This window comes from Drosophila subpulchrella, chromosome 2L (genome assembly GCF_014743375.2).
Source record: "Drosophila subpulchrella strain 33 F10 #4 breed RU33 chromosome 2L, RU_Dsub_v1.1 Primary Assembly, whole genome shotgun sequence".
In the NCBI taxonomy this organism is placed as follows: domain Eukaryota; kingdom Metazoa; phylum Arthropoda; class Insecta; order Diptera; family Drosophilidae; genus Drosophila; species Drosophila subpulchrella.
Genome location: NC_050610.1, coordinates 12,136,149 through 12,160,792, shown reverse-complemented (window position 1 = coordinate 12,160,792; position 24,644 = coordinate 12,136,149). Strand labels below are relative to the sequence as shown.

At 38.6% G+C, this 24,644-nt stretch overlaps 3 protein-coding genes across 10 annotated transcripts in view; 2 read left to right on the top strand and 1 right to left on the bottom strand.

The window, feature by feature from the left end:
- The window catches only part of LOC119548712 (probable G-protein coupled receptor 158), a 36,286-nt gene extending 18,769 nt beyond the window's left edge, over positions 1-17,517 (top strand). Inside the window, exons 4-15 of one of the 4 annotated variants that reach the window (XM_037856177.1) lie at positions 9,578-9,817; positions 9,876-9,934; positions 10,450-10,569; positions 10,635-10,715; positions 10,772-11,120; positions 11,643-11,711; positions 11,769-12,170; positions 12,931-13,125; positions 14,226-14,407; positions 14,814-14,925; positions 15,295-15,315; positions 15,620-17,517. In XM_037856177.1, the coding sequence (XP_037712105.1) occupies positions 9,578-9,817; positions 9,876-9,934; positions 10,450-10,569; positions 10,635-10,715; positions 10,772-11,120; positions 11,643-11,711; positions 11,769-12,170; positions 12,931-13,125; positions 14,226-14,407; positions 14,814-14,925; positions 15,295-15,315; positions 15,620-15,817 (2,028 nt within the window). In that variant the 3' untranslated portion in view covers positions 15,818-17,517. The remainder of the gene's footprint in view (positions 1-9,577; positions 9,818-9,875; positions 9,935-10,449; positions 10,570-10,634; positions 10,716-10,771; positions 11,121-11,642; positions 11,712-11,768; positions 12,171-12,930; positions 13,126-14,225; positions 14,408-14,813; positions 14,926-15,294; positions 15,316-15,619) is intronic. The other 3 variants (XM_037856179.1, XM_037856181.1, XM_037856178.1) reach the window with 3 other exon arrangements.
- Positions 6,791-7,994, top strand: LOC119548714 (ficolin-2-like). Its single transcript, XM_037856187.1, has 3 exons — positions 6,791-6,950; positions 7,011-7,610; positions 7,802-7,994. The coding sequence occupies exons 1-3, from the start codon at positions 6,820-6,822 to the stop codon at positions 7,905-7,907; spliced, it is 837 nt and encodes a 278-aa protein (XP_037712115.1). The 5' UTR covers positions 6,791-6,819; the 3' UTR covers positions 7,908-7,994.
- Positions 17,518-18,227: 710 nt separating the features above from the next.
- On the bottom strand, positions 18,228-24,527 carry LOC119548713 (chorion transcription factor Cf2). Of its 5 annotated transcripts, none has more exons than XM_037856182.1 (4): positions 24,311-24,527; positions 22,665-23,933; positions 21,636-21,814; positions 18,228-20,325 (listed from the first exon to the last, which is right to left on the bottom strand). In XM_037856182.1, exons 2-4 carry the CDS (start codon positions 23,843-23,845, stop codon positions 20,150-20,152), a joined length of 1,536 nt encoding a protein of 511 aa, XP_037712110.1. In that variant the 5' UTR covers positions 23,846-23,933; positions 24,311-24,527; the 3' UTR covers positions 18,228-20,149. The 5 variants fall into 5 exon arrangements, with proteins under 5 accessions (XP_037712110.1, XP_037712112.1, XP_037712111.1 ...); XM_037856184.1 differs by having other exon boundaries at positions 21,720-21,814; XM_037856183.1 differs by having other exon boundaries at positions 24,336-24,527.
- Positions 24,528-24,644: the final 117 nt, after the last annotated feature.

Here is a 24,644-nt window from a genome sequence, read left to right as displayed (position 1 = left end):
AATTCCGACAAGAAGCAGCAGTAGCAATAAGCAAGCGTACAATTTAGTGTCTCAACTTTTGAAGCAATCAAAGAAATTGCAAGGATGGCAAGGAATGCGAGGAATGCGAGGAATGCAGGAAATGCAAGGAGGGGGATTCACATTCACATTCACCTTCCGGTTGCCTTCATAACTTTTGACGGACATTCTGTGAGAACGAGTGCAGCCTGCACATTGCATCGATCCAAGGTAGAGACAATTAACGACAATTTACAAAATTGCCAACGCGGCGATTCGCTATTGGCGAATAATCAATAAAATTGCTGAGATAGCAACCCATATAATGTGTTCTGGGTGTTACACCATTTTCGGTATCCTCTTCTTTCCTGCTGACACAAATCTCTGCGCAAATCTGTGAGCTCCATTCCCGTTTTTTCACCTCCCCCCACCTTGTTGATTGTCGTAAAAATATTACGCATACGACATGTCTGACGCATGTGGATGTGGGAGGAAAGTTTTCCCTTTTTATACCCGTTACTCGTAGAGTAAAAGGGTATACTAGATTCGTCGGAAAGTATGTAACAGGCAGAAGGAAGCGTTTCCGACCCCATAAAGTATATATATTCTTGATCAGGATCACTAGCCGAGTCGATCTAGCCATGTCCGTCTGTCCGTCTGTCCGTCTGTCCGTCTGTCCGTCTGTCCGTCTGTCCGTCTGTCCGTCTGTCCGGATGAACGCTGAGATCTCGGAAACTATGAGAGCTAGGCTATTGAGATTTGGCGAGCAGATTCCTGAGCTTCTTACGCAGCGCAAGTTTGTTTCAGTAGAGTGCCACGCCCACTCTAACGCCCACAAACCGCCCAAAACTGTGGCTCCTACAGTTTTGATGTTAGATAGAAAATTTTAACTGAAATGTATTAGTCTTGTCCATACCTATCGATTGACCCAAAAAAAATTTTTCTACGCCCACTCTAACGCCTACAAACCTCCCAAGAAAAAAAGCTATGACGTCAGAGCCAGACAGTGCGAAATGTTTTTACGCGTGTATGTGTGTGTATGTAAATAGTTGCCGGCCGAACCTAGCGGCAAAGAGAAAAGCACTGCCGGCGCTCAGAGAGAGCAAAGTGCGCGGCTAACTTATTCTATTGAACAATGAATTTGTCACGCCTACCCTAACGCACACAACGCTTAAATCTGTCTTCCGCCGGTAGGTGGCGCATTTAAACCTCGCTTTGCTGCTTGCATATCTCCATTTCCCTTTGGTCGCTTAAGCTGAGTAACGGGTATCTGATAGTCGAGGTACTCGACTATAGCGTTCTCCCTTGTTTCATTCTGGTAAGGGGCGGTGTGTTACACAGAAACCGCGGGATTTTGGAAAGAGTTGCGGCCTGTCTTGACAGCATTTCATGTGTGTGAGGCCCTCTTCCTAGCTCCCTTGCTTTATAAAGCTGACTCTTGTACAAGTTAATTAAGAGATGCTAATGAAGTGAGTAGAACATACACCGACGCACCCTGAGGCACTGAGAAAAAACAATCATCTTTAGTAGAATTTCAATTTAAAAACAAGGAAGAACGCTATAGTCGAGTACCTCGACTATCAGATACCCGTTACTCAGCTAAAGGGACCAAAGGAAAGTGGAGATATGCAAGCAGCAAATGCGCCACCTACCGGCGGTAGACAGATTTAAGCATTGTGGGCGTTGGAGTGGGCGTGGCAAAGTTTTTTTAAATCAATCGATAGGTATTGACGAGACCAATACATTTCAGTTAAAATTTTTTATCTAGCACGAAAATTGTGGGCGCCACACGCTTGGGCGGTTTGTGGGCGTTAGAGTGGGCGTGGCAAACTTTTTTTTAAATCAATCTATAGGTATTGACGAGACCAATACATTTCAGTTAAAATTTTTTATCTAGCATAAAAATTGTGGGCGTCACAGATTTGGGCGGTTTGTGGGCGTTAAAGTGGGCGTGGCATATTCGCGTAACAAACTTACGCTGCGCTCAAGCCTACGGAATCTAAATCTGAAATCCCGTTCCTCTATCTTTGATATTTTCCGAGATATCCGCGTTCATATTTACGATTTTTTGAAGTTTGTGGGCGGTTTGTAGGCGTAAAAGTGGGCGTGGAAAATTTTTTTTAGGTCAATCGGTAGGTATTGATAAGAACAATACATTTCAGTTAAAATTTTTGTTCTAGCATCAAAACTGTAGGAGCCACAGTTTTGGGCGGTTTGTGGGCGTTAGAGTGGGCGTGGCACTCTTCTGAAACAAACTTGCGCTGCGCAGGAATCTCAGGAATCTGCATGCCTAATCTCAGTATTGTAGCTCTTATAGTTTCCGAGATCTCAGCGTTCATACGGACAGACGGACAGACGGACAGACGGACATGGCTAAATCGACTCGGCTAGTGATCCTGATCAAGAATATATATACTTTATGGGGTCGGAAACGCTTCCTTCTGCCTGTTACATACTTTCCGACGAATCTAATATACCCTTTTACTTTACGAGTAACGGGTATAAATATATTTTTATCTCTTTGAAAGTCTAACTTTATATAACTTTTAATTGATCGATTTTATTGATCGATTTATAGATTTTAGTAAGGTTATTGTTGGTAATATTTTTATAACACAATAATCTAAAAAGTTTTTAAAGTAAATTTTAACAACCGAACTTAGAGAACGAGTATAAGCTAGGTAACTTAAGGTTAAATAAATTCTTAAAACACTCTTTGTAGTGTTCTTAATTCTAAAAAAAAAAGATAAGTCAGTCCAGTTTTCTAGCACAAAACACATCCAGCTTTTCTCTGTCTAAGACTAGATCTCAAAATCCTCACACTCGTTGAAAACTGGAAATATTTAAATAACATAATATTATTTCTTAGCGTGTTCGCATCAGAATATTTTAATTGAATTTGCATGACAATTGCAGCCAAGGACTTTAAGCCAGTCCTTTTCAGCACGGGATTGTCTGCCGCTTTTCTCCGTCTGCCCGTCAGTTTCCTTGGGATGCTATTTTTAGTCCGCTAAGCGAATCGAGTATAAATATTCAATGAGTCGGCGGTGTAAACAGAGTCCAATACATGACGTGCACGAATCGATTACCAAGAACTAAGTATCCTCTGACGCAATCGGGACCTTTGTGTAATTAGAAGACAAACAATGAGATGAGGGCAGGCTATAAAAATAATAATAACAAGAAAGGAAGTTAACTTCGGCATGCCGAAGTTTGTATACCCTTGCAGTTATAATTATTAAATTTAAAAATACAAAAAAAGATATTCCCAATAGTATAAGATAATATGTCAAAAAACACCGAAGCTATAATTTGTTTCTTATTATTTTTTCACCAATTTTTCGATCCTTCCTATGGCAGCTATATGATATAGTCGACCGATATTGATAAAATTAAATTCGAAATTCAGAACTTATTATAAGTGTGGTTATAAGGTGGTTATATGTTAAAAATCACCGAAGCCATAATTTGTTTCTTATTATTTTTTCACCAATTTTTCGATCGTTCCTATAGCAGCTCTATGATATAGTCGTCCGAAGTTGACAAAATTTAATTCGAAATTCAAAACTAATTACAAAATTTTATTTCCTAGCTTAGAAGGTTATATGTTAAAATACACCAAAGATATAATATTTTTAAATTTTTTTTCCGATTATTCCTATGGGAGTTATAAGATATAGTTGTCCGATCCGGCTGGTTCCGACTTATATACTACCTGCAAAAGATATAAGACTTTTGGGAAAGTTTCAGCACGATAGCTTTAATACTGAGAGACTAGTTTGCGTAGAAACGGACGGACAGACGGACAGACGGACATGGCCTAATCGACTCGTCTAGTCATGCTGATCAAGAATATATATACTTTATGGGGTCGGAAACCTTTATTATTAAACCCTCTGCAAGGGTATAAAAAGAAAATGAAAATACAAAAATGTTGTGTAGCATCCACGTAGCGATTTGAATCTCGAGCGTGGTCAGATAAAATAATAATAAATAAATGTGGTGCCCACAGCACAGGAGCAACAGCAACGACAACATTGGCTGACAGCTGCCAACTTGGGCATTATCCTGGCCATTGTCCGTCCCCCTCGCACCCAGTGGTCCTGTCTCGCTCCTGTGCCCTGCGGTCAAATGCGAGCGCCTTGTCGAATGCCTGTCAAGGATTATTGTTGCTCCTGTTGCCGCTCCTGCTGCTCATGTTGCTGCTGTTGCTGTTGCTGTTGCTGCTGTTGCTGCTGCCATGTTGCTGCTGTCGCCGGCGGCTGCTCTTGTCTCGCTTCCAGCTGGAGTGTGTCTCCCTGTCCTTTTCACTCGCCCCCATCGCTTTCACTTAGCATTTTTATCTTCATGTGCGTGCTGCTTTGCTAACAAAGTTGAAGCTGCAAAGTTATTAATAATTGTTTTATATATTTTATTTCACTGGCACGCATATTGCTGCTTTAAAGAAAAATGTTGCCTACTTTTAGGTACTTTAAGGCTACATTTTTAAGACTCCTGTACATTTCATTCATATTTAAAGTCTGGTCTTTTAAAATATTTGGAATATTTACTGTCTTAAAAACTCTAAAAAAAAAGTACAAATATATAAAAAAGGAAAGCTTTGAAGAATGAAATAATATTTCTTACTTTAAGGGCACAAGGCAAAAGAAGACTTAAAATATTATTCATATTTAAAGTTCTGATTATTATATCTCAACATCCTAAATTACTTGTTTTAGAAGCTCACAAAAAGGGTGAAATCATTAAATGTAGAATGTATTTACCAGCCAACTTTAAACAAGCTAGAATAAAGCACTTATTTAATTCTAGGACAGAACTAGTTAGAATATACATTTTATTTTTCTTAATTTTAACACGGGTTTCTAAATTTTGTTTTAGAACTGAAACGATTTTAAGGAAGCTTAGTCACTTTTTTATATAAATCAAAATGGCTGAGACTCAGAAATAAATCTGAAAAAACCGTTTGGCAATTCAATAACATGCCTATTATTATAATAATTAAAAGAGGAGAAAAGCAATTAGCTTAAGCCTTAAAATCTCACCAATTAATAGTAGTTCGTTTGTTATAATTGCCACTTTACCTGTTCTCGCCGCAACCAATTACCTTGTCAACGAATTTAGTTAACAGTAAAGCTCGGCTTTTATTATTTACACAGACATAAATTTAAAATCCATTGCCACTCGGCAGAATCATTTATGTTAATCCGATAAATAAAGCAGTGGCACACACGTTCAAACAGAAAGGCAACTGCCAACTTCCGTGGCAAGCAGCTTATGTCATTCGCCTTGTCTTCCTGAATAATGTAATGAATGCAGGAGTACAGTGAAGCCTGCCGGTAATCGACCGGGCGTGGGTGTGTGTGCCCCTTGGATTTTCAAAGTGTCAACAGCAGTTGAGCCAAAAGACAGAAGGAAAACCCCCAAGGAAAAGGAAAACACTGTCTGACATATTTTATTCATTAAGCGCCGAGCATAGAAAATAAAAGGAAAAACATGCAAATGACAATGAGGAAGCATACAGTTGCGCCATGTAAATATTTTTATGGTCATAAGTAGGAATTTTGTACATGCCGATGCCGGAAAATGCAGATGGAAATGCGGGAAAAAAGGGCGGGAAATGGACATTAAAAAGCCAGTAAAACGCGCTTTACTGATTTCATTTGGCAGCCAGGATTCAGGACTCTGTATGTGTGTGTTTGGGCCAGACTCTTGGCATAGTTGCTAACACACACACACACACACACACACGCACACACCGTGTTTGCATAAGTATGCATGTTTTATTGCACACACACTCGGTGTGTGTTTTGTGGCTGCTGCCGCTATTTACAAGTGTTTTCCACATACATTTATACCCTAAAAAAGGGCGTAAGCTGACAGGGTATGTGTGTGTTGGCAGCCATTTTGTAAAGGATTTTAAAGGACTTGTACTAAATTTTATTGAAATAATATAGAAAGTCATTTTACCTAATTTAAATAAATATTCTCTTAATATTTAATTCTTCTCAAGTATTTAATACTTTTAATTATGATAAACAAAATAAATATTTAAAATAAATGAAATGATGGCCATGCAGTTAAGAGCAATTAATTAACTTAAAGATAATATTGAATATAATTAAATAAAAATACAAATTATTAAAAACAATTACTGTAAGGGATATATTGTTAAAGGGAAATCCGACAATGATAACGAATTTACTTCCGAGTGAATAATTGATAGTTGGTGATTCATGATACTTTTAATTTAACCAACAAAATAGTTACTCTCCCAACAACAAAATACACACAACTCAAAATTTTATGGTAGTTTTACTGTTAAATAGTAACAAAAGAAAATACGCGGAACTATACTTAACAGTTAAGTAACTATTCGAATTTTTAAATTTTTCACATACAATATTTTTGTGTGAATATAAAATATCGCGAAGTATTTTTATACAATTAATTAAAATTTGCCATCCGAATGCTTGGCGGAAAGTTTTTGTGACAAATCTTGGAACCTAACAGATTAACGACAGAGGGAAATTAGAGTACGTGCAAATCTTGGAAAGTGAAAATTGGAGCAAGACCGATTATCTCTGCAAATATATACTGTACGGATCTGACCTGACCTTACCCTTATCGTACAATTTTTTGTTTATATTTAAACAAAGCCATCAATAGAAGCAGTCTTATCACCTAAACAATAAAAAAATAAGTACACGTTATTCAGTATTTTTGTGATAAGAATAACAGACAAAACATCAGACCAATTTCTTAAGCCTAGAAATAGTCAGATTTAAAAAAGATTTGCTTAGTCTTTATAAAATTCCGTGAACGATGCTACTGCGAATTATATTTACGCTGTTAATTTTAAAAGCGTCGGCCAGCCAAGCTTCAAGACAAGAGTGTAGTCTAATCTCGGTTTGTAACAATGTTGAATCGATTGATTCACAACTGTATCCTATACGGTATGTATTTTACCGAAGATTTTTTACCATATATATAGTCTAATCTTTTGAAACCAACAGTATGGAGCAAATGCGCCTAGGAAATCTTTTGGAAGACTTGGGCAGAAAAATTGAAACTTTTCTAAACAAAGTCAATCCGTTGCCCTCCAGCTGTTATGAAGCTTCGAGGGGCACACAAAACAGTTCCATTCGCACGATACTTGTGCCGGAGTACAGTGATAACCCCTTTGAAGTGGCCTGCGATCAGTTCAGAATGGGAGGAGGTTGGACCATTATTTTGCGCCGAACGGATGGAAGTGAGGATTTTTACCGCGATTGGATTGATTACAAGCATGGATTTGGAAATTTGAGCAATGAATACTTCCTGGGCTTGGACAAACTGCACGCCATGACCAATTATCAGCAGCAGGAACTCCTGGTTGTTATGGAAAATTGGGAAAGGAAGCAGGAATATGAAATGTACAGCAACTTTAGAATTGGATCAGAGAGCAGTGATTATAGCTTGGAAAGTGTGGGAACTCCTTCTGGAGACGCAGGCGACTCACTTACCATCCACTTGGGCATGAAGTTTTCCACTAAAGATCGCGATAACGACATAGCCAGTGCGAATTGTGCGCAAAGTTTTTTTGGCGGTTGGTGGTACATGTCGTGTCATAAGAGGTAACAAAAAATAAAAAGTCAATGGATTTTATTGATCTCATCTTAATTAATGTCGAAATTACATAATTACCTAAACATCATAAATCATTAATTGTAACTATTGTACTATTTATCACCATTTTTTATCCTTAAGTGTAATAAGGCATAACTTCAATATTTTTGTATTTTAACACCGAATCGTATTATTTTAGCAATCTAGCAGGGCAATATGGAAGAGGCATGAACTGGAATTCATTAGGTAAACCTTCAAAATTTCTTAGACGTGCAACAATGATGATCCGTCCAAAAACTACTTAAATGAAATGTTAACTAAATCTATAGCACTCAAATCAAAAGTTGTAAAAGTGTAAATAAATATTAAACAGTCATTGAGACTGAGACCGAGATCTCAGCGCTTATACGGATGGAGAGACAGATGGACATGGTTTGTACCTAATCAGATCGGAAACACTCCCTTCTACCTGTTAAATACTTTCCGACGAAACTAGTTTAGCCATTTACTCTACGAGTAGCGGGTATAATAAATTAATAATAATAAAATTCTGTTCAGTAACTGGGGTTTATTGCATATAAAGATTAAAAAAAAAATGTAATAAAAAAATTCTTATAAGGTTAGATGCTAAACTACCTTACATATATACCCACATTTAATCATACTCTTTTACCAAAAGGTTTATGATTATAGTCACACGGCATGTATACGAGTGTTTAGAGCACTCCATCATAGCTTTATCAGGAACCCCTCGCATGCCATTTCTCCGGGTACCATACACTGATGGCTTTTACCTCGATATGTTCATTTGGGCGGTAGATTTGCATACATGTATGAAAAAACAAAATATATATATGAAAGCAAAAACATATACACACTGGAGAACATCCAGAAACATTGGTATATTGCCGTCGCTTGTTGGCAATTTATTTGGGGGCTTCGGTAGCGTATACGCAATGTGGTCGCTCATCACCGAGAGCCCTGCTAATGGGAAATATTTGTTTTAAAAGCCAAAAGGTGGCGGCCCAACTACATGACTCACCCGTAGACAACCACATGTTCCTGTGGTTACTTTTGTTTCCCCAAGCCATAATGATGTCATCGAAAATACCCCTCCAACAGCCCATTCAGCTTTTGTGCGTAGATCTCGAGAGCTTCTTGTAGCGTGTAAATTATGTACAAACATTTGGTCGGCTAAGAGCTGTACAAACTTGGATTAAAAACATTTCTGTACAGATCTATAGCCCGGGGAGGGCATTAAATCCTATTATTTCCCAGTCGCAACAAAACTTTTCGTACTCCTTGTCCAGAAAAGGTGTCGGTGTGAAACGTGTCCTGTGCGCCAGGTGAATAATTAATGGTCCCAAGTCAAGGGAAGTGTCCATCTAGATGGCCGCCTGGTCACTTAAATCACTGGGCAACCGATGCGTATACGCAATTTTTCGGAATTTCGCATTTTAACTTACAAATCCCACGTTTTCGGCAGGCTGGCTTTCTCGTTTAAATTACTTATTTAAGCAGTATTGTTTGGAATATTTTAATGGCAATAAATTTGGAATGGTGGAGTAATAATTTATTGGTGATGTGTTGATATACCCATTTTTTCTGTACTTAAAAAAAATATTCGCACTGAATTATACAAAGCGATTAAATTGCAATGTTTCCTATAAATAAAAAATAGTATCTACTCCCAAAGTCGATTTTTTTTCGAATTAAGTAAATTTACTAAATTAAGAAATTTGTTCTAAGACCAATTCGACATTAACTCCAAGTTTCTAAAAATAAAGTCTTAATATCTGGGTGGTGTACTTGTGTTTTCCTTTAAATATTATGGTTCAAATTGTTGATTTTATTGTTTAAAATTTGATAGCCTACCAATAAATGCATACTGTATGACTGGAAGCTATGATATCCATTTAAATATACTTATAATGTCCCAGAAATTAATTGTGATCTGGTTTTATGAATTTTGCAGTTTTACGACTACACAGACATCGCCGAGGATGCCGCACGCCAGTTTATTGAATTTTTATCGAGTAAATTCCCAAATGCCAACACTCCGATTACCATCGATGAGGCGACACGTGCGGAGGTGAGTCGCCGGGCGAATGGAATCGCCAGCTACGCCCTCAACGAGGACGACAATCTCCTGGCCTTCGCCATCGCAGCGCCCAGCATTCACACGGTGGTCGTTAAATTCAGGGATAACGTTACGGTATGCACTCGCTAATCAGGGATAATGGGTCCAACTTAATCGGGTTTGCCTTTTGCAGATACCACCGGATCAGGTGCACAATAAGGCGTACTTGGGTTCCTACTGGCGGGAGTTGGGGTGAGTTTTTTGTATTGAAAAAGCCATTAGTTCTTATGGAGTATTCCCGGAGTAGGCCCTTAAGAGTATGCACCTACATTATAAAATAAAGTTACTTTTAAAATGCACAATGTAAATGCCTTATGTAATATACATATAACTCTTTACATAATGGTATTACAATTATTAAAAGGCCCTCTCAAAATGAATACATTGTACATGTACAATAAACTTTAATGGGCTTTTAAAGCCTAATTTTATGTCATCTATAGCCAAAAGAGCAATTAAATAATTTATTTACACTACTAATTAATTACTCTAAAAGATATCCCCATTAAACATCTACACAAAAGCAGAGAGATTATTTAAAGCTCCTAAAATTTAACAGACAGTTTAATTCAATAAGCTTTTTAGCTTACTTAAAAGATATCCATCGCTTAATTTAAATGGACCACTTATACACACAGTACTCATATGCATAAGCCGTATTATTTTGGAAAGTTGCCCATAATTGTGCTATTTGTTTGTTTCTACAGTGCGGCCTGGAACAGCACGGACGGCACCCAGGAATGGGGGGCTCCCTTCCGCGACTGCAACCTGTTGACGCGTCGCTGGCTTTGGCCATTTCGCATATCCTTTAGCGAGCACAGGATCAAGTGAGTCGCGAATCGATATATAAAACCATATGTTGGAACTGGTAATTTATTGTTAATATTTTCAGAGTTGTGGCGGCTGCTTTTATTGCCGCCGACGAGGATGTGTGCAACGATGGCTTGGAGGAAGTTTTCGGTCGTCGTCATGGGTAAATTATATAAGAAACTCTATCTGAACTCAGTAAATATCATGAAATCCTTATAGCTGCGATCGGAACACGACTTTCTGCCTGCTCACCGAGAACAAACCCGCCGCCACCAGGGATGTGTACACCTGCCTGTGCCGGGAGTCCTACTACCTGCCCAACTCCACTCTCCAGGGATTCCGAGGGGATCGGGTGGAGCTGTCCGAGGGCTACGACAACTACTCGTGCATCCCGTGTCCCGGTGGATGCTCCAACTGCGATAACAACGGGGTCTGCCTCACCTTCCAGGAGGAGGAGGTGCTCAACGTGGACGCCTGCCTGCGCCTCCTGGTGGCCATCGTCCTGGGTGCCTGCATCCTCTGCTGCGTCGTCCTCGGCGTTATTGTCTTCCGGCAGAGAAAGTGCAAGGTATACTAATCCCTAAAAGGGTTTTTTTTAATGGGATATCACTAGAAGTCAATTTTCAATCCATAATTGTTTCTTGACTGATTAAAAATAGTTAAACCTAACGTTAACCAAGCTATGGTTTTATACATAACATAATTAAGGTTCAATTTTAATTGGATTTCATAAAACAAGTTTGAAGCCAATTAAGTATCACTGAATTAACTATATTATTTTTCTTACAATGAAAGAAATAACATGGTTTTAATCTACAAATCAACCGTTTTTAAAGGGTTTTTAAACAAATCTTAAGACAACTTATTACACATAGATATAAATTATAGTACCCTTTATTCTGATCGTTCTGAACAATGAGAAAGATTTATATCATATCATATTATATTATTATTATAAAGCGTAAAACATTATTACTAATCCCTATGGCTCTAAACAATTAGGAAGACATTATATTTTAGTTTGCTAAAACTAATAAAGGATGTTTCTTAATTTATATTTCTTTGTTAAATAATGTTTTAATACTTTCAGGCCATTGCCTCGGGCATGTGGACTGTGCTGGAGACGATACTGCTGGGCATTGTTTTACTTTATGCATCTGTGAGTGGTCCTTCAGGAAGTATAACCCCTTTTCTTTACTAACATATTCCCTTTTAGGTTGCCGTCCATTTCTTTCCCGCCTCCACCGAGCGCTGCCTTCTGGAGCCGTGGCTCCGGGAACTGGGCTTCATCACCTGCTACGGCGCCATCATCCTGAAGCTGTATCGCCACCTGGTGGACTTCCGCACTCGAAAGGCGCATCGCTGGGTGCTGAGGGACGTGGACCTGCTCAAGTATCTGGGCACCATGGTCTTCGCTGTCATCTGCTACATGGCCGCCTTCACGGCCTCGTCGCTGGACCTCCTGGAAAGCGCCCAGCTGGAGAGCCTCCGGGAGGCGGACACGAACACCTGCCATCCGCTCAAGTGGGAGCTGGTCACGCAGACCAGCGAGATGCTCATCCTGTGCTTCGGACTGCACCTGTCCATCGCCAGCCGGAATGCCAACACCCAGTTCCGGGTAAGATGGAGTTCTGTTCCCTTAAGGACTCAGAATAATTGGGTTTCATGTTATAAATATTTTTCATAACATTTTAAAAACATTATTTTTATCATTGATAAATTTACTACAATAGTCTCTTCTTAAAGCTGCTAAGACTTAATATGAAGACTTTATAATCAAATTGATTGAACGATTTAGAAAAATTTATTTTATTTTCATAATTTATTTATATTTATAACATTTTAAAATCATTATTTTTATCATTGATAAATTTACTACAATAGTATTTCTTTAAAGCTGCTGAGACTTAATATAAAGACTTTATAATCAAATTGATTAAACAATTTTGAAAAATGTATTTTTTATACTTGCCGAGGGAAGTAAAATTCAGTTTTTATAAAAATACAGTTTTGTTAAATATTTTTGTTTACATAAATAGTTTAAAAGGTTAAAAAAAATATATATATATGTATTCAACAATTATTTTTATTTTTATTTTATATTCTTAATTTTTCTTTGCTAAGAAAATACTAAGGTTTATTTTAAAGTCTTAATAATCAGATCGACCTGATCAGTTGGATGATATTAAATATATTTTTAAAGATATTATTTGGATTTAATTGAGAGTTTGTATTTATCTTAAGAGACTTTGATGGAAGAAAAATAATAATATATTCAATGTAGTCTCAAATAATTAACTACATTTAAGAGACATTGTGTAAGGAACTCTAGATGGGTCAACAGAATTAAGCAGCTATTTCCTTTCGACCCCCTTTAGGAACGGCAATTTCTGGTGACCGCCCTGACGCTGGAGTTCCTGGTCTCGTCGAGCTTCTACTTTCTGCGCTTTGTCTACCTGCCGGAAATGAGTCCCAGCGCCATTTTGCTGGCCCTGTTCATCCGCTCCCAACTGACGAACAGCTTCGCCTTGGGTCTGATATTTGTGCCAAAGTTGTGGTATCAGCACAAGCAGGTAACCGATACGAGTTCGAAGCATTTTAATTTACTTATTTTCCCTTGGTTTCCTTGGTTTGAGTACGCTTTTGTGTTGAACACATTGAGATTTAATTAGGAACTGTTGCGTCCTAGTTGGACATCAAATATATATATATATGCTTAGAGTATTCCATCCCGTTCACTTTGTGCTGTCTGTCGCGGACGTGGTCATCATTATTGTCATCGAAATCCGCATTTGGTATAGACATTGGTTGAGGAAACGATTTTTGTTAGTAACTAGCCAACACAAAATTATAAAAAAAAAACAGAAAAATGGGGAAACCCAACCGAAAAGCTTTGTTGCTTTTGCTAAAACAATTGATTATTTCATTTGGTTATGTTTATCTTTAGTTCCTGTTCTGGTTTCATCGAGAAAATTAACATAATTTTAGTATTAAGCTAACATTGAATTGAAACTTTAGTCAAGCTATGAAGTTGCTGCAAGTGTGTCTCGTTTTATCTAAGAATGTTCTACTGTTTTTAGCTCTTATTATTTCTGCTTGATTGTATTGCACTTCAACTTGGATTAACTAGCACGCTATTTTATTTGCATGTTTAGCGTTGATTTTTGCATGACTTTTCCAACACAACACATCAAACTACAAACTAATGACAAAAATCGGTTTCCTATCAAAAATTCCCAATATGCATACCAGAAAAAATTCCAAACTAGTGTTTCCAAAATTCTACCTCACTGTAACTTTCTCTGTCTTTGTGTCGCTCAACCGAATAATCTTTAACTGAAATTCTCTGTCTAAGTAGTCCTCTTATAGCTAACGTCCATCTTTCTGTACTTTTGAGTTTCTTTTTTGATTTATTTTGTTTTGTTTTTCATTTCCAGCACCACAACAGATACAATCACGACCAATAAGCACCCACCAGCCACAAACTACAGACATACTATATACTATATACACATTAAATATATACTCTCCAGCACAGATCTATTCTATTCGGTTCTTTGCTCTCTCTTACCTTGAGTTCCGTTTCCATTTCCATTTCCGTTTCCGTTCTACATTTTTCGTTTGACTTCCTGAGTGTGGTTTGCGGTGTTTGTTGCATCTTCATAGCTTGCAGGTTCGTTCGCTAGCGTATGATCTATCAATACGTTTACCTGTGGATGCTTTCAAGGGTACGTCACACGACGCCGGCCAGCGGCTGGGCGGAGGATATGCCGGGCTCTGTCTGGGCGATCCGGACATCGGGGAGCTGACCATATCCGAAATGAGTCCCGAGGACATACGAGCCGAACTCAAAAGGTAAAAAATAAATCCTTATAGCTTGTATACCCTTGCAGAGATTACGTGTATCTAGAATTTCCTATAAAGTGCCTTTATTTCGAACTGGATCACAATGAAAAATGCATACCCCTATTAATCATAAAGTTTTCATAGAAATAAACATGTAAGATGATAATTAAAGAATGTAAAATGAATTTAACAAATGCTTATAGTATACAAGAATCAAGTTCATTATCATACTAAGAAACTTGGTAATGTAATAATGTATTAATAATAATGTATTAAGAAATTCTTAGATGTTGCATTACATTTACAAAAACCTTCGAAAGCCCTTATAATTAGTGATCATGTTAATTTGGAGGATCTGCAGGGGTTTTCCAAACATTCATATATAGAGCCTACAACTTTATTTTGACAATTGCAGACTGTACACGCAACTGGAGATTATGAAGAACAAGACTCTCAGGCAGGATAATCCGCACATCAGCAAGCGACGCGGCGGACGCAAGGCGGGTCACCGCCGCTTCTCCCTGCAGGTGAGTCGGGGTCACCACATCCGCAGTGTAGTCCACCAGCCATAGTGCTCACTGTACATGACATCGCAGAGGCCCAAATGGGGGACCGGGCTGTAGGACTCAGCGACCCAGATCGATATTGCTGTAACTCTTCAAACCAAAACCTTTTGCTGCCTCTCCCAAGCTCCCTAGATCTTTCTCTCCTCAGTCTCTCTATCCGTCTCCGTCTCTCTATTTCTCTTGATCCTCCAATGTGAACTCTTAGTATTGTTTGCCACTAATATTAATACATCTATAAATATCATTGTTCTTGTCATGACTATGTACAATATATTCGAATCCCACCACAACCAAACCAAACAAAACATTAACCACCAATGTTCAATGTAGAAAAAGGGCAGCAAGGATAAGGTAAGAACTGTCGGCCTAGCATAAACCAAAAACCTAACCCCATAAAAAATAATTTATGTTGTGATTGTAAGATAATCCCCTAAAAGAAATAATAAAAAGAACTTCTCGCACGTTTGTCTATAAACTTAGACCCCAAGTCCCCCGATAAACCCGAAACCAATTTGTGTGTCTGCGTGTGTGCATGTGTCCGTCCATAGAAAGCACTTCATGTCTAATCAAAAAAAAACAGATTGCACACGATACTACGAAAAACTACAGTTAGCCAGTTGATAAAATTCCAATCTAATATATGCTTAATCCGCAGGCTCTAAGTGCCAAACACCGCAGCAACAAGCATCATCAGGACATTGAGATCACCGAGGCGGAACCTTCCCGAACGCCCGAGGACTCAGTTTGCAGTGCCGAAGGACCCACGGACACCTATGCGGAAATATCGGGCGTATCCCACTCAATGCTCTCCCACTCGATGGTCTCCCACTCCGTTGTCTCGCACTCAAAGTAAGAAACAGGAACTGGAACTCCAACTGGAAAGACCCATTTGCAGGATCTCTAAGGATAAGCTAGCCGATATTCCAGCGATCAAAGATATTTGTATATAAGTATTTAACGGTACGATACATGTTGGTATATGTAGATAATATGTACATGTATGTGAGAAATAGTTATTATATAGCGCAACAATACAAACAATAAAAGAATTACTTTAATTTCGCAATGAAAGAAAAACCAGCAAGAAAATGAAAAAGAAGAGGCAACACACAAAAAATACAAACAATAACAAACATTACTTTATTTTTAATGAGACGAAAAGTGAAAAACCTTGAAAGCAGTCAAGTTTTATAAAATTTTGATAAATTTTTAGACGGTTTTACTTTGTTGATTTTCTCTCAGTCTTGAGTTCGATTGATTTCGATGATAGGGATCACTGATAGATCAAAAATGTACGAACGGTAGAGCGTTAAAACAGAGCCCACCTGTGTAGGTAACGATAAAACTGTAAAAACAAAAGCCACACACGTTAAGAAATATAGTCCTATTCCTAATACTCGTGTTTTTCGTTTACCACTAAGTTCCTCAATAGTTACTAACACTCAATTTATTTGTCCATTGTTTTCGAACCATCCAAACACTATCTACAAAATCTCTACAATAACTAGAGATATTGAATGAGTGGAAACACAGCGAAAATCATTTTTAAAACAGTGAATAATCAGTTGTAAATTTGAGCTTATAGGCATTAAAACTAGTAATTCCCTCATTACTATCGAACGTTTTACGTCTTACTAATCTTACCAACTAAAATAAATTTGTATTATATATTGTATACGTGTAATTCCCACTCATTCCCATCCAAAAACCGAACGGGGTAAACTTTTTGTAAATACACACTGTACGGAGACGAAGTGCAGAGAGAAAAGCAAATTGTTACATTTTCAAGACACAGAGTTCCCGATCGAGAGTGAAAATCATAGGACAATGCTTAATAGAGGCTTAAGTACATTTTTTTTACGACATTAGCCCAACAAATTCTTTATCAAGTATTATTACACTAATAGATTTCCTCCGAAAATGTTCAGATCCGTATCCAGAGCATCTTTAATTCGTTATTCTCAAAACAAAAAGTTCGTGTTAGAGTATTGAAAAACACAAAGTGAAAACATTTCAAATGTACGCAATAAATTTTGGAGGCGATCGTTATAAAAAAAAATGGGGGAAAACAAGTCCATAGAAAACCTATAGTACAGTTACATGGGCATTTATAAGGGTTATAAAAAGTATATCTATATACACTATAACAAATATATAGCAAGTAAAACATGGCAAATGGTTAAATTAGGTAAACTTACAGCATGCATGCAACAAATTGAGCATTTAAAACAAAAAAAAAAGAAAAACCCAAAATGATAATTAAAATAAAAAAAACCAACTTTTGGTTGCGTTTGATCAAAAGTGTGTGTAAAAAAATATTTATGGGATATACATAAACATATATCTAACTTAAATTATTTATAAATATATATACATATATATGAGTGTAATCAGCATTACAATAAAAGAAAACCGAGAGGCAAACTAAATTAGTGGCTCAGCGCAAAGGAAACTACAAAAAACGATTTGAAAAGAAACGGAATACATTTTGAAAGTGTGATAGTGTTCATAATATTCGTTCATTGTAATTAAAAGGAAAAACAAAAACTAAATAAACTAAACTAAATGATCAAACAAGTCGTTTACTTTTTGGTATGTGTAGGTTGGGATCCTTACGCGAGTCTAAGTCCTCTTCAGTCGCATTTAAAATCTGATAATTTTCATGACTGACACCTGTTTATAAGAACTGGAGATAAATAATAATAAAATAATCGTACAATAAAGGTAGACCTTTAAAAAGATACCGTACAATAAATTGTAAGTACACAGTTTTTAATCAGCGAGCCCAACTTTACCTATCCTATGTCCAGCATTATTACGATTTAATTTTATAAACTGGCTTAATTATTTACCAATACGAAGCTATGAAAAAATACCAATTTGATAATTTCAGAGGCAACAAGTTCTTGACCAACCGCAAGCTGGTAACACTAAAAGCGATTTGAGATCTCCTCTTGCATGATTCTCTTCCCTTTTGATTTTGACGTATAACGGACAAGTTGCACTTAAAACAAGAAAATATTAAAAGAAGAATTTAGAACATATAACCAAAACACGAGTTCTTATTTAATTGCGTTATTCCTGGGAGGCCTTTTCACTACAAAATCACATCCAAAAGACCCTCTTCCGTTTTCATATATAATCTTTCTACATGGTTGGACTTTATTTTGTATATATAGTTCCTTTTCATATATTTTAAATTGAAATATTGCTCGAATATTTGCTAGTTTTTGTCACGTAAATTTAGATTGCAAGTACATACATTTATAGTCGTAATATCTATTTATATATTTAATAATAAATTTTAATTACAATTTAATTTCTATTTACTCACTTGCTGACGTTCGTGTTTGTGTGTCTGTTGTCTGGCTTCGTTTTTGGATTCGTGGCTAAGATCTAATAGTTAGTCGGTATTTAGTACGTATCGTATTCAACATGATTAGTTTCGTGATGACGCCATTCAATCATTGGTAGTCACTTACAGCAGAGTTAATTTGCGGTTAGTTAAGCTTAGATTTAGCTGTTGCTGTTTGCTTTTGATCGTCAACTCATCTCGGTTTATTTAAAACTTAAAGAATTACAATAGTTTAGTACTTAGAATTTATTTTGGTTTTACATGCGCTGCGCATCGTTTGTTGCTGTGCTATGTGCCATTAGGTAGACAATTTGTTTGAGTGTATTATGCATTAATATTAGATACAGGTTTATATATTTGTATACTTTATAATTATATAACACTATGTTATAAAAATGTACATGGTTTTGGTTTTGCTACAGTTTTAGTTTTAGTTGGTTTAGTACGTGCAACTCTTGCATGTTTCCATTTGCTGTTTTAAAAAACGCTTTTAAGTTGTCGTAAAAATGTTGAATCCATATTTATATATATTACAAAAACAACTTTAGTTTTTTTTTTATCAAAAGTATCAATTATGTAGATCGTTATGTTAAATTTGTTTAATCTTCTAGTTTGGCGCATAAAGCTGTGTTGCGTTTAGCGTAGATTTCTCATTTCGATTTGCCTTAAATACTTTTTGTCTTGCGTTAAAAAATGCAAATTTTGTAAAATTAATTTCTAGTTATGCTTTTTTGTTTATACAATCTCACTGTTAAGTTTAGTTTAACAAGCAAAAGCAGCGCTTTCAACTTAAATAATTTTAAAAATAAAACAATGGTTAACATTCTTCAATAAAAACAAGCTAAAATGATTAAATCATTTAGTAATTAAAAGTAAATAAATTTTTAAAGCCAAAACAAACGAGATCCTGCTCGAGTGCAGATAATTGAGAAATGACTAAATTTCGTATGGGTTCTTCACCATTTCCTCTATGAGTTGAAATTTTGAAAAGGGTTTGCATGTAGAATAAATAATTTTGTGTTGTTTTGAGTTCGAATATAATAAATTTATAATTTAAGAAATAATTTAAGTTTTGCGCGTAGACATGAGTTTACCATTCTTTGTTTTGCTGTTTTCGATAACATTTACAAACAATTTTAGGAAGTCGTAATAATAATATTGCCACAAAGTATATGAGTAAAAAATATTTTCTCTCTTTATAAATAATAAATGTGTATGTGTGTTTGTGGTGTGTCGTGTTGTGTGTATAGCGCCGCGCGTAAGTGAGTGTGCGCTAAGGAGTCACCATATAAAATCTCATAGAATAACAAAATATTATATACGATATACATAGGGGTGTATAAAAATAAAATTGCAAAACATCTACATAACCAAATAATAATAAAAATCAAAAATCGATTGCAATAACTTAAACATTCTACGAACTGTACGCTAATTTAGTACAACTTTGTTTCTCCTTCTTTGTTAACCGAAATGAAAGTATCTAATTTAGTAATTTAATCTAGCAGCACTGTGAAGAGATTTGCCAGTCGTTGGTTGCGTTGCATCCGCTTCAGTTAACTCCCCTGTGTGTGAGTGAGTGTGTCTCGTCTTTGAAAAGGTCTTTCATTTTGGGTTGCTCATCTCGTTTCCGCTTCCGTTTCCTCTAGAACTCAATGCCCTCTATGCCGATGCCGCGGCCGCTGTGGTAGATGGCTTCTTTGGATCCGAATCCGAGTCGGCGGACGACGACGACGACAACGACAAGTGCGATGGCGGGGCATCCGAAGGAGCAGGAGGAGGAGCGGCTGGGGCGGGAACGAGTATCTGGCGGCCACCGCCTGGCCTGCCCTAGAGCGGATGCAGCTTGGTCGTGTGCACCGTGAGGGCGCTGCGCTGCGTGAAGCGCTTGTCACAGTACGGACAGGTGTACGGCTTCTCGCCGGTGTGCGTCCGTATGTGCTTGGTGAGGTAGTCCTTCACGCTGAAGGACTTCTCGCAGTACCCGCAATGGAACGGCTTCTCTCCTGCAAAACAGCCAACAGGATTGGCGAGACGAAGAAAGTTGGGATACTCGGTTAGCACTCGTCGCTAGCACAACGCCAGTTTGCTTGGTGCGTGCAGTACCAAAGGTTTGATTGATTTGATTTGGTTTGAACTGATTGATTGATTGAGTGGTTGATGTGTGGATACAGTAGATATGTATGTATGCATATCAAATAAGGTCTTGCACGTAATCAAACTATATATAAGATTATATTATTAAATGTGTGTGTATAAATATATTTGGTTGGTGTTTTGTTAAAATGCATTCGAGACATATTATTACGTAATGAGATGAGGCGGCGGGCGATACGGATTTGGATTATCATATTGCTTTGCTACCCTCACAGAAAGCTTGCTAAATCATAGTTGCGGTTTTCGTATTCATTTCTGTGAGGGCATGTAAACAGTGACTCATACGATTCGTTATTTGTTGCTAATCGGAGAAGATGGCAAAAATTCAAGGCCCTGAGTGTCACTTGCTGGAAATCAAACAATTGCGTTATTAGAAACTAAAACTGTAAGCTAGTCTGTTGATTATAATCTAAAATAAACATTTTTTTAAGAGGCAATCTTAATGCAAATCTTTTTATAGTTTCAGCTGTAATCGAAACTAATTATTTTTTATTTGTTTGTAATAATGCCGGTTTATTATCACTCATTGGGTATTAGTAAGTTTTTTCATTTTAATTATTAAAATATAATTTTAAAATTTCTCAAATTATGTTTTTTTAATCAGGATACTTAAAAAGAACCTCTTCTAAACATGAAAATTATAACAATACAATGAACTTTAAAGGTTTTTCATCATGTAGCCCCTGTACCAATTACAACCAAAGTATTTAAGAATTTCTGCCTATTTCAAGTTATAATTTCAAGAACTTAGTGTTATCAAGTGACTCCCTAGCAAGATCCTGATCAAGGCTATTGGGTTTGCCAATTTTCGCCGTCTTTCTCAGCGTGCTTTTCTGCGCAGGCGCTGCGGCGGCTCGTGTCAGGTGATCGAGCTTCGGCAGCGGCGCTGGCAGAGGTGAGAGATTGATATTGGATTGATACTGATAGATTGAGATTGACTGATAGAGATTGAGAGCGAGTTTGTGTATGGCAAATGGAAATGGACTTGCATACAGAGGTTTCTCTTTTTTGAGTATTGCTTTTTTTGCTCATCATCACCCGGAGGTGATAATAATCTGATCGATTGATTGGTTGAAGAGTCGATTGATTGATTGGTTGAGTTGATTGAGTTGAGAGCTGATTGACTGACTGAATTGATTTGAAAAATATTGCTTCTCACCCGTGTGAGTCGTTAAATGTTTGTTCAGGTAATCCTTAACAGTGAACGCCCTGCCACAATAGCCACATCTAAATGGTTTCTCACCTGTATGTATGCGAGTGTGCTGTTTTAGTGTATTCGATTGAGTGAAGGACTTGCCGCAGTAGGAGCACGTGTAGGGGCGTTCTTTGGGCGTGGCGCTGTCGGAGTTGCGATTGGAGATTCGAGAGTTAAGAATTATATTCATATTCATATTCACAAAATAACGCGCAGAAACGGAGAAGAGAGAAAGATAGAGAGAGAGAGAGCGGGCGCGGGAGAAAAGAAAGAAATTCGAATTATATTATTAGTAACACTCGATATAAAAATAAGTTGCAAAACAAACGACACACGAACGCATGGGCCTCGTCCCAAAAGCTTCGAGGGCGCGCCCATGCGCCCAGCTGGCCCCGAAGGAAAACAAAAATAATATATATACAAGTGGTAAGATTATTAGGGTTAGCTTGGCGATCTTCCCGCCACAGCACCAAAGGGAGACCCAAAAATAGTCGATGGTTCCCTTTGAGCTGGAGCAGAAGAGGCCTTAGAATGAATACCGGGTACTCCACCAATGATTTTGTAACTGTCGGGCTATAAAACCACATAACTAATAATCTTTAAGAGTTAAGTTTAACATTAATGTCGAATAGAAGTTAGTTCTTGGAATAATAAGAGGGCCTTATAACTTTTTAAGATTGGATTTATCACTGGTTTATCATTGTATCACTGAGATTTTCATTAAATTTTAAAAAATCTACTTTAAAAGAATGTTTGTTATTTGATATCTCTAAAAAACACATTTCTTTCCAGGAAACCTGGCTTAGTATGATCGGACAGACTCCTTACTTGAATTTACATTAATAGATCCTTGAAAAATTGACTACATATCTTTGTAGATTATCCTAAATCAATAAACTATTGGATATCCTTATAAGATCTTTTAAAACCCTAAATAAAAAGCTAACATTGCCGGGGTACCCAGTCAGTAGGATGCATATAAAATGGATTTACTCTGCTTCGCCTGTGTGGATCTTGCGGTGCATGGCCAGCGTGCCGGGCGTCTTGAAGGTCTTCGGGCAGTCCGGGCATTTGTGCCGGATCTTGTGCGCCAGATCGGCGGCTACCGTTTGCGTGCCGACGAGCACACCGGAACTGGCCGTGGCGGGAACACCGGGATTCGCTTGTATGGCATACACGGGCACGGAGTTCACTACATCGCCACTGTCGCTCAGGCTGAGTGGCTCCTCCTTGATGATGACCTGGGGATGGGCCACAATGGCCCCGCCATTGGCGTTCTTGTTCAGCTTGACGGTGAGGGGTGGCACCTTCAACGCCACCTGATCGCCAGAGAGATCCTGATCCTGTTGGTGATGGTGCACCTGCTGCTGTTGCGCCTGCTCCTGCATCTCTCGTTGTTGCTGCTCCAGCAGTTCCTGCTGCTGCTGCTGTTGTTGCTGCTGTTGGTGGTGGTGCTCCGCCTGCAGTTGCTGCTGCTGGTGGTGCTGCTCCTCGGGCGTCAGTCTCATATCACGTGGCGCCATCGCCGGCAGCTGGTCGTCGGGCGTCACCGCCGCCTCCTGCTGCTCCATGAAGCCCTGCTGCCCGGCGGCCAACATGGCTGTGGTGCAAATGGTTCCGCACTGCGTGCACTTGTACTCGTTGGGCTGCTGGGTGGCCGTGTGGATGCCATAGATGCTGCACATGAGGCAGCGGGCCAGGAAGGCGGAGGTCTGATGGGCCAGCCTCTGGTGTTCGTCCAGATCGACGGCATTGCCAAACTTCTCATCACAATTGAAGCAGGGATGGCTGGGCTTGTGGTGCTGTGGTGGTGCCTGTGCCTGCGGATGCTGTGCCTCCAGCGTGGCGATGGCACCCTGGGCATTCAGCGTGATACCGTGGCACAGCTGCATGTGTTCCGCGACGTGCTGGGCCCGCTCGAACTGCTGATGGCACATGGGACAATAGTGCGCCGACACGTGCACATTGGGGTCCATGCTGAGATTGGGCAGAAAGGCGGTCTTCAGGGTGTCCATGTTGGCTATCACGGTTGCCACTTGGTGTGTGGGCGTGGCAGGGGCGGCGGTGCTGCTGCTGGTGGTGGTGGTGGAGGAGGAGGGGGGCGGCGGCGGTGGCGGCTGATCCTCGGGGCGTGGCAGACGCTGTTCCTGTGGATTCGTGGTGGACTTTATCATTTCACTTCCTCGCTGCTTGTTTATGTTGCTTTTTTTGAGTTAGTGGGCAGGAGCAGGAGCAATTGGCGGTTAAAGAAGGCGAGAGGCGCTGCAGGAGTAATGAAAATTAATAATTACAGGCGGCCAAAAGCGGTGTGTGTGTGTGTGTGTGTGCGGGTGTGCGGGTGTGGGTGACTTCGAGTCTCGGTGGCAATCGCAATTTAGCAAGAACGAAATCGGAAATCACAAATTCACGAAATCTTCGCCCCGATCTTCTGCATTTGACCCCCAATGTCCCCCCACAGCGGCTGTGGAAGAAGAAGAGGAAGAAGACGACAAGAACAAGAAGAAGAAGCAGCACAAGCAGCAGCAGCGGCAATGCGTTCGAATTGAAAATTTTTTTTTTTCTCTGTCTGTCATATTCTAAATTCGGAATTCTATTTTGATTGCTTTTTCGGTCTCTCGTTTTGTTTCCATCTTTCTTACCAGCGCACTCAATATTTAACTGCACCTTGTTGTTGCTGGCGGCCGTTTATTGTTGTTCTTCTTTTTGGAGCGGGGGTCACGAAAACGCTGGGGCGGCCAATCAGTTTAATAACATTTTCTCCTTTGTACAACAAAAAAACGTATATTAACAAAAAAAATTTTTCACTTTTATTATTATTTTTGGCGAAAAATGTACAACTACAACAAAAAGTATCGAGTACTGGCATCGAAACGATGGATGGCAACGCCGCTCTAAAAGTTTGCATGTGGCAGCCCTGAAGTGGCAGCGCCGATTGATGCCGCATCTGGCAGCCCTGCCATATTTTAGATTTTA